The sequence below is a fragment of the Anneissia japonica genome, unplaced genomic scaffold (genome assembly GCF_011630105.1).
Source record: "Anneissia japonica isolate Jap-2015-1 unplaced genomic scaffold, ASM1163010v1 scaffold2471_len1564793_cov202, whole genome shotgun sequence".
Classification (NCBI taxonomy): domain Eukaryota; kingdom Metazoa; phylum Echinodermata; class Crinoidea; order Comatulida; family Comatulidae; genus Anneissia; species Anneissia japonica.
Genome location: NW_022709610.1, coordinates 1,009,523 through 1,023,220, shown reverse-complemented (window position 1 = coordinate 1,023,220; position 13,698 = coordinate 1,009,523). Strand labels below are relative to the sequence as shown.

Genomic DNA, 13,698 nt, shown 5'->3' with positions numbered 1-13,698 from the left:
TTTTTCCCCTACTGCGATATAGGTCTAGCCTAGGCCTAGTTGAGAACCACTGTCACAGATGGACTGTTGAACTCACCATCACTGCAAACATTCGAAGCAATCAATGTCCTTAACAACTGCTGTAAACTACTACTACTACTAAACTAGGCATAGCTTCCAACGTTTCTGTCGACTCTTGATAATACTAGTAATAGTACTAACACCATCCCGACGTTCATTTTATGTATATCTTCTTCTTCTGCCATTACTAATTAACATCAATAACAAGGGTAATGCATTCATCATTGAGAAAAACTAGCCCTATCTACTTCTAGTGGATCAGAATCGTCTGCAGAATGAAGAAAATTCAAAGAACCCCGTGAAACACAGTAGATTGTTGTTGTGTTGAAATCTCTGCGCATGCGCAGATCCATCCATGCTACATCTCGGGAGCTTTACCAGCCTCAGCGAGGCTGGTAAAGATTACCGAGACGTTCCAAGATTTTACAAGGATATTACACGGAGGTACTTTCAAACGTGCCGTAAAATGTTACTTTTGGTTACATTTTGTTACATTTGGTAAGATTTTTGTACGTGTGAATCGGGTATAAGCCTATAGTATCTACTTTACACACAGTACAATTTTAGTCTGCACTGTTTTACAACATTGTGAACTATTATTATAAGAATTCAATGAATATTTTTATGAATTTGAATTTGGAGATGAAGAATACATCATCTTTGTCGAAGGTCCTGTTAACAACATGTTATTAATATTATTCTTATTGTTAATTGTGCTTGTACTGTATAGCGCATACTGCTAGAACCACTGCAGTACTTGCACTTTCCAGAAAATTGGAGAGAAAAATGAAAAAGACAGCAATTTAAAGGCAGATTTGCCAGAAAAGAGTCAAAAGAAAAAGATGAAAAAGGAAGAAAACTATCTAAATGTTTGTGAAAGAGGAATGCCTTCAGTGGAGCATTCAAAGGGCCACAGACGGCCCGGGCTCCAAAACTTTTTGAAAATAATTTAAAAAAGAAGAAAATTCTACTCAAATTTTGAGTTTAAAAAAGTGCCATTTCCGGTCATCTAGAGGTGCTATAAATTTTCTTACCTCAGCCACAACATGGTGGGGCTGAGGAAGTATAGACCCTTCGTCTGTAAAATTCCTCTCTGGGCCCCCTTTATTTCAAATTCTTGGATCCGCCAATGGTCTTGAGAAGGGACTTGAAGGAACTGATAGAAGGAACAATTCTTTCTCGCCGCACACCATATCTCCCTCTTCATCATGACTCGAATTCACGTGAAATATATTGTCTTGTTGGTGAAAAAGAAACTATACGGTTTGGAAAACGTATGGTATATAGTTTGGAAAATGTATGGTATATAAACAAAATGGTGATGTAACTTCTGCTGCGAAAACCTATTTTCTTTAAATAAAAAATGCAGTTGTAATGTGGGCAGGCTGTCTGGGCACTCATTAAAAATGTGGTTAAAAATTTATTATTTTGTGTTTATCATAAGAAACATGGCCTTACATACAGAGATGATTTCACTTTGTTGTTTTATTTTTGAGAGAGAAATCAAATTCTGAATTATTATGAACTGACCTTGGTATTAATACAGATGACAATTAATAAGTTGGCTTTTAAGCCCATGTCATTCTCTGGACTTGCTTTTGCTCAATGTATTATAATATTATTGGTTTTTTGTTAGTCGGTGAGAATAAATATGCTTTAATAAAATATAGTACCAAAACACATCACTTTTCAAGACTTGTTGATAGACATTCAAATCATTATTCTTATTGTGGTATGTACAATTGCAGAGTTTTCATTTTCGATTACAGTTGGTAATTTATTCAGGAAGCCATCATTTCAAATTCTTTAACAGGTACCTGGATTAATCAACTACTGTGAACACCTGATTTGTCCAGGGAAGTATCTTACTCAGTACCTGTAGGCTACTCATATTACGTTTCATTGCAGATTTTTCTGTTAGTTTTTCTTGTCTTGGAATGATTGTGCATTGTGTATTAACTTTTATATTGTCACTCTGATTAAATTTGAATGTAGAATTGTATTAAATTGTATTTGTATGAATGAACAATTATGCTTTGATGCATGGATGTTAACGTGTGTACTGTACAGTATGGTACAGTACTGCAATACACAGAATATAAATTTCCTATTTTGTTGTTTGTTTGTAATATTTCTTGTTTTGTGTTATTATTGTTATTGATTTTGTATTCGTCCCGTATTAATATTATATTTAGTTAGTTCTTTATATTAATTGTTAAATTTCTTTACTATAACAAGGAGGTATTAAATAAACATACTAATTACCGTATCAGCATCCAAAGGTTCACAGATAATTCTCAGATAAGATGAGATAATACATACTCCTAGTATTGAAATGCACACTATCATGTCAGGATTCAATATTTCAACATTAATTATGTCAGCATCAGGAATTATCAACACAGATTTGGAAATATAAACTGAATACTATATGCTACAAAACCAATTGATTAATTAAACAAATATTTTTTTGTAACTTTGTCGATATTTATTCTGTCCAACAAAGTCTTTTTATAGGAATGACCAAATGTAAAAATGCTGATAGAGTTGAAGGCTGTTGGAAATTACTGATTCACTGCACAAGTGTAATGCAACAATTCATCATGTCAACACACATCTGTATCAGTGTAGTTAGGTTAAAATCACATCCTTATACCTTTGTGGTGATATTGATTGTCATACTTTTTCTCTTGTTATTTGCATAAAAATAATAACTTTTTTCCACATGTGTCAGACAATACTACTACTGTATTTACAGGTTTGATATATCAACACAGCAGTAGAAAATTTTACAAACCTTAATTGAAAAAAAAAAAATAGTTGGTATCGTGTTTGTCTCTCACATTAACATGTTCTGTTCTGTTCCTTATTCTTATGTACACTATAGCCTGGTTCACGTCGAACTTTATCTAGATATACCCGTCTTGAGACATGATACGATAATCCCCTAACTGCGTTCGATGCCAAGTTAGAGCCAGATAAACAGCCAGCCAGTTTCAGGCTGTCGACGTCACATGGTGAAGGCTTGTTTAATAAAACATCTACTGTATTTTACGAACCTCTAGTACCAAGTGGTATTCGTTCAAAAAAAATTGTAAACTACTGTAGAGAAGGTGTGAGCTTCCACTACCTAACCTAGCCGACCAATACGAACCAACGACAGTGCAACAGCGTGTTCTATCGCAATCTAAGTAGATTCTCTAGGCCCTAGCTAAATTGACCTTCGATAAAAAACGAATTATTTTAGTCGCTAACTAGCATTCTTCCATTTAACAGAATATTGTTTTAATTTTCATTAAAACGTCTGTATACTTTATGGACCTTTCTGTCCTGTTTTGTAGTTTTTAGATCACTCAATTGTGTTGTTTACATGCACTTCGCGAAAAATCTAGCTTCGCGGTGTCCAATAAGTTGCTGACTTCCACACACTTTTTTATTTCATCATCGTAAACATGTGCGCTCATTTTAACGACTGGCGTTGGTGGTAGTTCGTTGAAACTGAATTAATAGCGACTATTATAGCAGAAATGGAAAAGATTGAATTGTCAATAAATACAATATTACAAATAATTTCTGAAAACCAGACTAATGAGACTATTTCGATGCTGTTGTTAGCATTGTTGGAGTACGTTGTTGCCAGCCAGGAAATGATAATGGTGGTACAATACAACGAAAAGAAAGTCGTCATCTGTCAAACTGCCCATGCGTAAGCTTTGTATCATGTGGTATTCCCAATGCCTACAACTTGGTTTGTGATGATGCTTCGCACGGAGGCTGCGAGTAATAATTAGTTAGGCATGGAGACCTTATATAAAAACTTTTATTCAAAAACAATAGTTCAACTAATACAAATTACTTTACAGTTTCCTTAAAAATTTTATTTCTCAATGGTGTTTTTTCGCGCAAGTCAGTTCGAATGAATGTTGTGGTTAGATAAGATGTCAAAATCGAGCAACCAGAGCGAACTTGGGCCGGCTGAGGTTCTGCTTACGATCAGATAAAAAGTTGGGTCGGCCCAGGGCCGCATTACGGGACCTGAGCTAACCCAAAAGTCGGATTATCTTTAGGTCGGCTCAGGGCGGGCTTAACGTTTATTGATTGTTCACACTTAAAAATTGGCGGCCCTGAGGCGGCCCTGGGCCGACGTAACTTTCAAGTGTGATTGGGCTCTTAGATTTCTCAAGTAGGACACATTCTGAAAGTATACTCTATATTAAATTAGGCGTGAAGTCTGTCTCTTATACACAATACAACAAGGCTGGCTTAGATGCCTACGTTACGTAATTGTGTCCTTGTAATCCGAGCCGACTTTACCGTTAAGCAAGTTAATTTACCGTTATTCTAGTAAAGTTTCACTTAAGTGACTTAATTCCATTATCTAGCTATAATTGAGTAGTTCACGTCGAACTTTTAACTAGTTAAGTGAATCTATATCTAGATAAAAGTTCGACGTGAACCAGGCTTATTACTTTTTCACAAACCTTTGATTAGTTTTCATGAACTAAGTACTATAAACAAAGGTTTAGATATTCATTAACTTCCTTGTTATTGTCAAGTAATATTTTTCCACCATTTGATGTTTTTTTTTATGTTTTGTGTTTCAAAATTTAGCTATAGTTCGCCCAATAAAATACATTTGTTGACTCAAACTTTTTAGTACAATTGTTTTGTTCCAATGGAATTTGTTTTTATTGTTGTTTTGAAAAAATATTTACCAATTTGAATTCTTTCTGTTTCAGATATTTGGAATTGACTATGGTTCTGCTAACAACATAATAACAGAATGGTTGTTTCAACTCTTTTGTTTTCTATTTCTGAAAGTGAAAACTACATTTCCTGAGTAGCATCTTGTATCCATAAAAACATCCTACAAAACTGGTTCTGATATTGGAATAATATAATGCCATAAGAAGTAAAGTTTCAAGGAAATATAGACCTAAGGATTATATGTGAAATCATGGAGCAACTGGCATACGTGAAAGCCAAATACCAGTATGAATACCAATCACATTCGGGAGAACCCCGGAGGATGCAGCCCGGGGATCAATTTATCCTGATAAAAAAATCAAACGAAGACTGGTGGTATGTCCAGCAGAAAGGGGATCCCAAAGGGGTGTACTTGCCAGCAACATATTTAGAGGAAATTGTAAATAGTAACAGAGAAGGTATTTCAAATCCCAAGGAACGAATGTCATCTTTCGGAAATAACAGAGCCTCCTTGCGAAGCCCAATACAGGTTAACAGCTTTGAAAATGTAATTGATTCTATGTCAAAAATGAAAACAGAGGAAGAACCTACCTATATGAACTATAGACGAAGCAACTCAACAGAGGATAATGAGAATTGCCATACTGACAATAAAAACCGAACTGTAAGTATAACTTGTTTTTTTAGATGTGCTGCTAGCTATTAGATTGTTTGATAAAATGTATTGTACTCATCAGGAATGTAAGACCCTCCAATTTTTTTCTGAGATACAGTACTAAGTTATCATATGAAGCTAAGCTGCCCTCTTAAAGCCCAATCACACTTATTAGGCCGGCCCAGGGTCACCTTAAATTACGGCCGACTCAACTTCATTTCCGTTCACAGTTATTGTTTTAAGTTGTTTTAAGTCGGCCCAGGACCGCCTTACGGACGTTCACACTTCTTCTTTTGGGCCGGGTCGATGAATTGCAGGACAGGAAGTTGAGGCGACCGCATTTTGATGGCGGAACGGTAAATCACAACCTAGCATAAACACATGGAATTCGCGCAAAACATGAACCTTTCAAAAATTGTCCTTATACTTTTTCGATTTTTTAAGCGGATAGCATTCTGCTTCATGATTATGGCGACGATAATTCTTATAATAACCAAGGCCTATAATTAGCGCAGCTCGACTTTACTCTGTGCAAAGTCAGACTCGCGATTTCGAAAGTCCATACTGTATATTGTAAACTGTCTATAGGCCTATATTGCTGTCAATGTTTGGCCACAGACCGGAGACACTGATTGTGAATAAGTAGCATCGAGATCTATCTATTTGGCAATTAATAATTATTTTCATATTAGGTTTATTCACAAACAATTTTTGACGCTTTTTAGAACCAGGTTCGCTCATAACAAAAACAAACGTTTATGTTTTTTTCACGTGAGTAGCTTCACGAACGTCGACACAAAATGCACGTGGTTGGTGAGGATGACGTTCACAGACCACTATACAGTGTTATAATTTTAGAATATAAACTTGTTAAATTAATGTGTGCTATATGTTTCTTGAGCTTGTAATAGGCCAATATATTTTTTATCTACTGGAATTCTTTAACTGTAGAAAAGAAAGTCGTCATCTGTCAAACTGCCCATGCATAAGCTTTGTATCACGTGGTATTCCCAATGCCTACAACTTGGTTTGTGATGATGCTTCGCACGGAGGCTGCGAGTAATAATTAGTTAGGCATGGAGACCTTATATAAAAACTTTTATTCAAAAACAATAGTTCAACTAATACAAATTACTTTACAGTTTCCTTAAAAATTTTATTTCTCAATGGTGTTTTTTCGCGCAAGTCAGTTCGAATGAATGTTGTGGTTAGATAAGATGTCAAAATCGAGCAACCAGAGCGAACTTGGGCCGGCTGAGGTTCTGCTTACGATCAGATAAAAAGTTGGGTCGGCCCAGGGCCGCATTACGGGACCTGAGCTAACCCAAAAGTCGGATTATCTTTAGGTCGGCTCAGGGCGGGCTTAACGTTTATTGATTGTTCACACTTAAAAATTGGCGGCCCTGAGGCGGCCCTGGGCCGACGTAACTTTCAAGTGTGATTGGGCTCTTAGATTTCTCAAGTAGGACACATTCTGAAAGTATACTCTATATTAAATTAGGCGTGAAGTATAGTAATCTATTTATTAACAGAGGTGGATTCAAAGTGGCCCAGCCAGTCACCCTTCCCACCATAATTTTTTTTAAACAAAGGAATTATGTGGGAAAATGAAAAGTTCATTCAAAGTTAAGTTTGAGAGTGCTATTTCCAGTCATCTAAAGAGTTGCCTAACACACCTCAGCCCAACCATGGTTGAGTCTGTGACCTCCATCTTTAAAATTCTCTTTCCTACAGTATACCCCTTCCCTATAGCCTGGTTCATGTCGAAGTTAAGCCACTTAACTAAATCTTGAAATTTGATACGATTTATCCCTAGTTTGCGTTCGATGCCTAGTTAGAGCCAGATAAACAGCCAGCTAGCTTTGAGGCCGTGACGTCACAAGTGTGGAAAGGCTTGTTTAATAATGTCTAATGTATTTTATGAACCTCTAGTACCAAAGGGTATTCGTAAAAAAATTTAACAAATTCGTAAACTACTGTAGATTAGTTGTCAGTTTCCACTACCTAGCCTAGCTATCCTCTGCCATTGATATATAGGTCACCAAGTAGTAAGAACCAACCATAAAAACCAAATTATTTTCGCTAGCATTCTCCCATTTAACAAAATATTGTTTTATTTCTTATTAAAACGTCTGTATACTTTATGGACCTTTCTGCCATGTTTTTTTTTTTTTGCAGTTTTTAGATGGCTGAATTGTGTTGTTTACATGCACTTCGCGAAAATCTAGCTTCACGGTGTCAAAAAAAGTTGTTGACTTCCAACACATTTTTTTATATCGTCATCGTAAACATGTGCGTTCATTTTAACGACTGGCGTTGGTGGTAGTTCGTTGAAACTGAATTAATAGCGTCTATTATAGCAGAAATGGAAAAGATTATATTGTCAATAAATAAATACAACAAATCTGATTTTATTATTAAGAAAAATATACATTATCACTTTAAAAAACGTACGCAATTGGACTTTTTAACGTTATTACTTGGTCGATGATGCAAAGGGCAAAGGTCATTGGTAATATCGACTATTCGTAAAACGGATGTTTGCTGGGTTTTTACACATATTACAAATAATTTCTGAAAACCAGACTAATGAGACTGCTGTACTTTGCTAAGTACGTTGTTGCCAGCCAGAGGAATGGTGTACAATACAACAACGCTAGCTTAGATGCCTACGTTAAGTAATCGTGTCCTTGTAATCCGAGCCGACTTTACCGTTAAGCAAGTTAATTTACCGTTATTCTATTAAAGTTAAGTCACTTAACTTTAAGTGACTTAAGCCTTTATCTAGCTATAATTGAGTGGTTCACGTCGACCTTTTAACTAGTTAAGTGGATCTATATCTAGATAAAAGTTTGACGTGAATCAGGCTTATGCCCCTAGATCCACCGCTGATTAGGCATGAGGTTGACACCAGCAGCCAATGGTAGTCAGAGGGTCTTGGGTTGGAGTCAAACAAGTCAGGTTTTGTTTGGTATTGTTACAACATCATGACTAATATCATTATAGTGATGTAGATGGTACAGTACAGTTAAAGTACTATACTTGAAAAAGTGAAAATGAAAGAATGGTATGTACAGTAGTATTAGCAATGAATGAATGCCCTTCACACTCATCATACTGTAACCCATAAAATGTTTAGATATTACTTCCTAGTGTAATTATAGCTAGCATTTTGTCAAGACTTGGTGTCATCCAGGAGTTGGTTTAGATGAGGGTACTGTATGGTTAGAGGAAGTACAGTATAAGTGGATTGTGTATGAGGTTGTGATTGTGGTTTGTACAGTAGTAACAGTATACTGTACAATAGGTGGGTTTGGAGTTTAATATAAATGTAAGGGTGGGTATGAAACTGTAAGTTGCGGAAGTTTAAAGGGGGCATCATTTATTGTACTCATGAATTTGTTGTTTTCTGGGATCACTCTAACATATTTTTTTTGTTTAGCCAGTTGGCTAAAGTCAACAATTTTTTTTTAGCCAATTCATGACGAAATTCTTCCCCTTAGGGTGCGTTCGAGCCAGAAAAATATCCGTGCGATGTCCGTTATAGAACCGTGTATCGCTGTCAAAGGCCATTATCTCGACCATTAATCATGTTTTAATGACTCTACTGTCTGGCGGTCACATGAATTCAATTCAACACGCGCGAAAACCATAGGCCTGTCCAGTTTTACAAAAACAAATGCATTCGCTGACCTGTTGTTAATGTTATAGCATCATCTTCATCATTTCAACATGTCTGTGTGGACCTAACCTATGATACGTTACCTTCTCCCATTGTGGGGGGGGGGAGACAGAATACAAAGACAACTGGACGGCACCCGCCGAAACAGCGGTATTTACAAAGAAATAACTGCAAAGATCGAAGAAAAATTTAGGGGAAAGCTGACGGTGACACAGGTTTGGTTGGAGGGCTGTCTCTTATACACATCTAGATGTGTATAAGAGACAGATTTAGAACCGTCCATTATGCGGCAGGGTATTCATTTTGTATTATAACTATAAATACACATGCCTAAAGCATTACCACATTTAAACATGTATATTAACCGTTATAATAAACATGTTTAAATATTATATTAATATTCAAACATGTGCACTAACCGTTATAATACACATGTTTAAATACTATTATAATAAGCTTCACCGGGCACACAATGGTTCGGTCTTGGGATGCCAGTGGGGTAGGCGCTTCAGTTCAATCTTATTATTTTTGTTTGTTATGCATCGTCATTTTCCCGATTTTTAGGTGTAAACACAATTTGTATTTTCTTTTTAATTATACTGTGGTATAGACAAGAAGAACAATTCCCAGTAAACAAATATTTGCGGGAAATTCAGTAGTTGCTTCTGTTCGTTACGGACTGCCAATGCACTTTTTGACATCACACCACACCTAAACATGCGGTCCCGATTATAACTTCTTTTTATTGAAAATGTAGGAATATGTTAAGAGAGTATTAATTGTTGTAGCCTAGATTGTAGGCTTATTCATTACGTTTGCCGTGCCTGACCATTGTAAACGAAATACTGTATCTCTTGCTCACTCTAGATCACTAACCTTCCTAATCCTAGGCCTAACTACAATACACTTCGCAGGCCGCCGGCAGCAGGTAATAAATTTTAGGTAAGTAGCGAATCTGTCACCCGACCTGTCGCTTGTGACAGGGGGTTGGATGATCGATTACCCGAGTAGGTCGGGTAGCAGGAACGAATTCAGTAAGGGAAGATTTTCGGCATGTGAAGCTGTCTTTAGCCAAAATTTGACGAAAATTGTTAAAAATCATTAGCCAAAACTTGCTGACAGGACATGGGGTTCAACATGTTTGACAGTGGCGTCCGAACTAAGGGGCCGAATAGAGTCCTGCCGGGGCAGATCCGGGGGGGGGGGGTCCTACAGTATTTTTTCTCTCCCAAAAACGCCCAAAAATAAGAATCAATTACCTATTTCCTTTTCTTACTTTCCAATATGAGGTACCTGTACTTTGAAAGTTTGCTGAATTTGTAGGGCTATCACAAAAGTTATGTAGGCCTTGGCCTATACAGTATATTCTTTTTAGTTTTGAATGATGTCGGGGGTGGGGAGCTAGCGGTGTTTCTTGCTATACTACAGTATTTATTCAAAATTGGCTTGGGGCCCGATCGTCCACACCAGTTGGACCCGATCGTATGTCACCCGAAGTTGTCACCTCGATATTCAAGAGCGTACACGATCTAGACGCTAGACTAGTTTTGCTTGCGAAATTACTCTCGCTACAACACAAGTATGTACACCGTGTAACAAAGGGACCAACGCGGTGCATTATTAAATTATTTCACACATTATTTAAATGTATTTTACGTATTTGACGATAACACGAAATCACTGATTAAATTATTAAATTAAATTATACTAGATACTCTTTCGACCACCATCACATTGCATTGGCCCTTGTGTTTTAGTGGAAAACCCCAAGCTAGAGTGGTGCCTTCATATTAGTCTACGTCATACAGGCGCTGCCCTACATCTACCGCGTGGAAATAACAATTACAAATAAATAATAACTTGCGAGGTACGCAAGGACGTTTGCAGCAAGACTACTCATACAACAACATAAATAAGCGTCGTATGGAGTTAGCGAAAAATGGAGCTCAAATGAAAAAAAGGATGTATTTCTGCAAGTATTTAAAACTTTTTTTGATTTTAGGCTTTCGCCAAAATGGCTAAAGCAGTTGATTTTTTTTTCACCAATCCAAAGGCAGCGGAGGGCAGTGAAAATTAAGGACAAATTTTTCTTTGGAAATTTCCACTTTTTTTGGGCGGCGAGTGTGCTAATTGATCAAAAATAAAATTTTATTTTTATTCGAAATCAATATTTGGTTGGAGGGTTTGCTAAACAAGGTACTGTATAAAAAATTCTTGCCTAATCTGGTAGCATCAACACTGAATTACATGTCAAAAAATCAAAATACAGAAAAATACAAAAAAATATCAAAAACTTGCATTTAAGATTGTAAATATTAATAAATTAATAAAGTCAAACATTTTATGGTAGTTCTATTTACAGTACATCAATAAGCCTGGAGTATCAAAATTAGGTTCAGTGTTTTGTAAATCAAGTAATAATATTAGGGACAATAGCACTTTCAGAACTAGAATGTTGGCTAAATAATGTAGTCTAAATTTGAATGGTAACATCTGTAGTGATTTTTAAAGTAAACTTGAAACAGTCATTCCAAATCATTTTATGATGCTATCCATTGTTCAGGTATACGTCAGTGAATACTGTAGATTGCAATGTTGTTTGAAAAGGTCAAATGATTGTCAGCTGTTTGACTGGAGAGTAGATAAACTATTCATGTGAATTAATCCCTCACAAAAGACAAACCATCATCATCCTTGATCAATGCTCACACACTTTCATGAATAATTACCTAGTGAAACCAACTGAAATGCGATAATATACTGTACATCTTCTGTAGGATAAAATTATTATGTTTATCATTTCTGGTTCTGATTACAGTATTTAATTTGTGGTCTGTTTGAAACCTTTTTTTTATAGAATAGATTTCTTCTAGAGATATTAAAACATAGGAAAGAGATGTCTAGTGACATTACAGTATTGTACAGTAGGCCTACCTGTACTGTACTACCAGAACAATCAGTTGACTACTGTATATGCGGACAGTGACAGTAAAACCCATAAAGATACTAAAAAGGATTTTTCATGTCGTACTGTATATATTCCCTTTTTATTAGAACAGTAATTTTCTTTAATTAATACTCCTTACAAATTGATTCTTGTCAAGAGGCAAACATATTCATGTGTCTGGCAGTTACTGTATCATATGTACAGTAGCAAGATTACGACTAAACTAATGAATGGATCATCAAATTTAGTGGAATGGTTCATAATTTAAATAGAGAGAGGATGAAATTTTGGGAAGAAAGGTCATATGTCATTGTCAAGATCACACACAGCCTGCGTGTTGTTTGGTATTCAGCACAGAGCCGAAAATAGTGGAATTACGCATCATACAGTACTGTACACAGACTACGTATTCGCACAGGGTGGAGGTATGCTCTCTACTGTATTAAGTGACTGCTCTAGTTTGTGTAGACCTGTATTAGGTTATTGACATGTAGGTCTTCCTTATGTTAGATGTTCATTGTTAGTTGTTAATTATATTGAACCTTTAGGCCTTTAACCTTGTCTGTGCATGTTTGTTTTTTAACAAAATTTTGATCATACTAAGATAGTTTAATACATACTCCAAGTATCAAAATGCACGCCATTGTGTCATGCATTTCGATACTTGGAGTACCAGGTATGTATCTTATCTGAGATTAATCAGTCGACCCTTCGGTTTTTGATCATAATGTACAGTATGATCGTGCAACCCAGCTTAAAGAGGCTGTTAGCTAACAGTAAGCTTACCAGCCTACAGTAGTAAAGTGTAATACCCAATTCAAACTACAGAAAATGTTACAACATTTTACAGGATTAATAATATTCATAATATTAATATGTTTTAACAAATTTGACATCCCGAGATATCTATCGCTTTCACACATGCATTTGGAAACCTTGTGAAATTTCAAAAGAATGACAATTTTGTGTAATTGAGGACAGTATTATTTTTCGATCAAACTTTTAGGGGGTTCCTTCAAAACAAAAACTAAAAGATGGCCAGACAAATCATAAACAATCCAGTGGTTGGCCCCGTAGAAGTACAAGTGACAACCAGGGCGACAAGCATCATCATTCTCTGTTGCCAGCGCTGGTGGATTGCAAAAAGTTTCTCCATTTTATTAGTTCCTATGCATGCAATGCAACAGGAACTTTTGTAATCACATTTTGTGTGTGTGTGTGTGTGCAGACATTTAGAGTGAAATTGCGCATGCTTCAGAAAAGTTTTCCGACATTTTGTTTTTATCTCGCGACGTGAAGTTCCTCACTTAGTGGCAGTTCGGCCACCTTCTTCCGGGTTTTTGCTTTTGATTAGCGCCCCCAGTTGCTTGATAAGATTAAAAATAATTAGAGCCCACCCCAAATTACCTAATATGGTAAAAACACTTCCTAATAAGTCAAGTTTGCAAGTTTGCAATCCACTCAGTTTCTTTCTGAAACCCGACACAACACGAAGCCTAGTTGTAGTTATCCAACATTTTGTTTTTAACTCGCAACATGACGATCTTCAGTGGTAGGCAAAATCCACTCAGTTTCTTTCTAATAATAATAATAATTGTCAATTTATATAGCGCAATGTAAAATACCTTTATGCGCTTTACAACAAAA

At 36.2% G+C, this 13,698-nt stretch overlaps 1 protein-coding gene across 1 annotated transcript in view; it reads left to right on the top strand.

Moving 5' to 3' along the window:
- Positions 1-4,799: 4,799 nt before the first annotated feature.
- LOC117106778 (rho GTPase-activating protein 15-like) overlaps positions 4,800-13,698 on the top strand; it is a gene marked incomplete at its 5' end in the record, with an annotated part of 49,860 nt that continues 40,961 nt past the window's right edge. Inside the window, 1 exon segment of the mRNA XM_033248219.1 lies at positions 4,800-5,431. Within this exon segment, the coding sequence (XP_033104110.1) occupies positions 5,018-5,431 (414 nt within the window).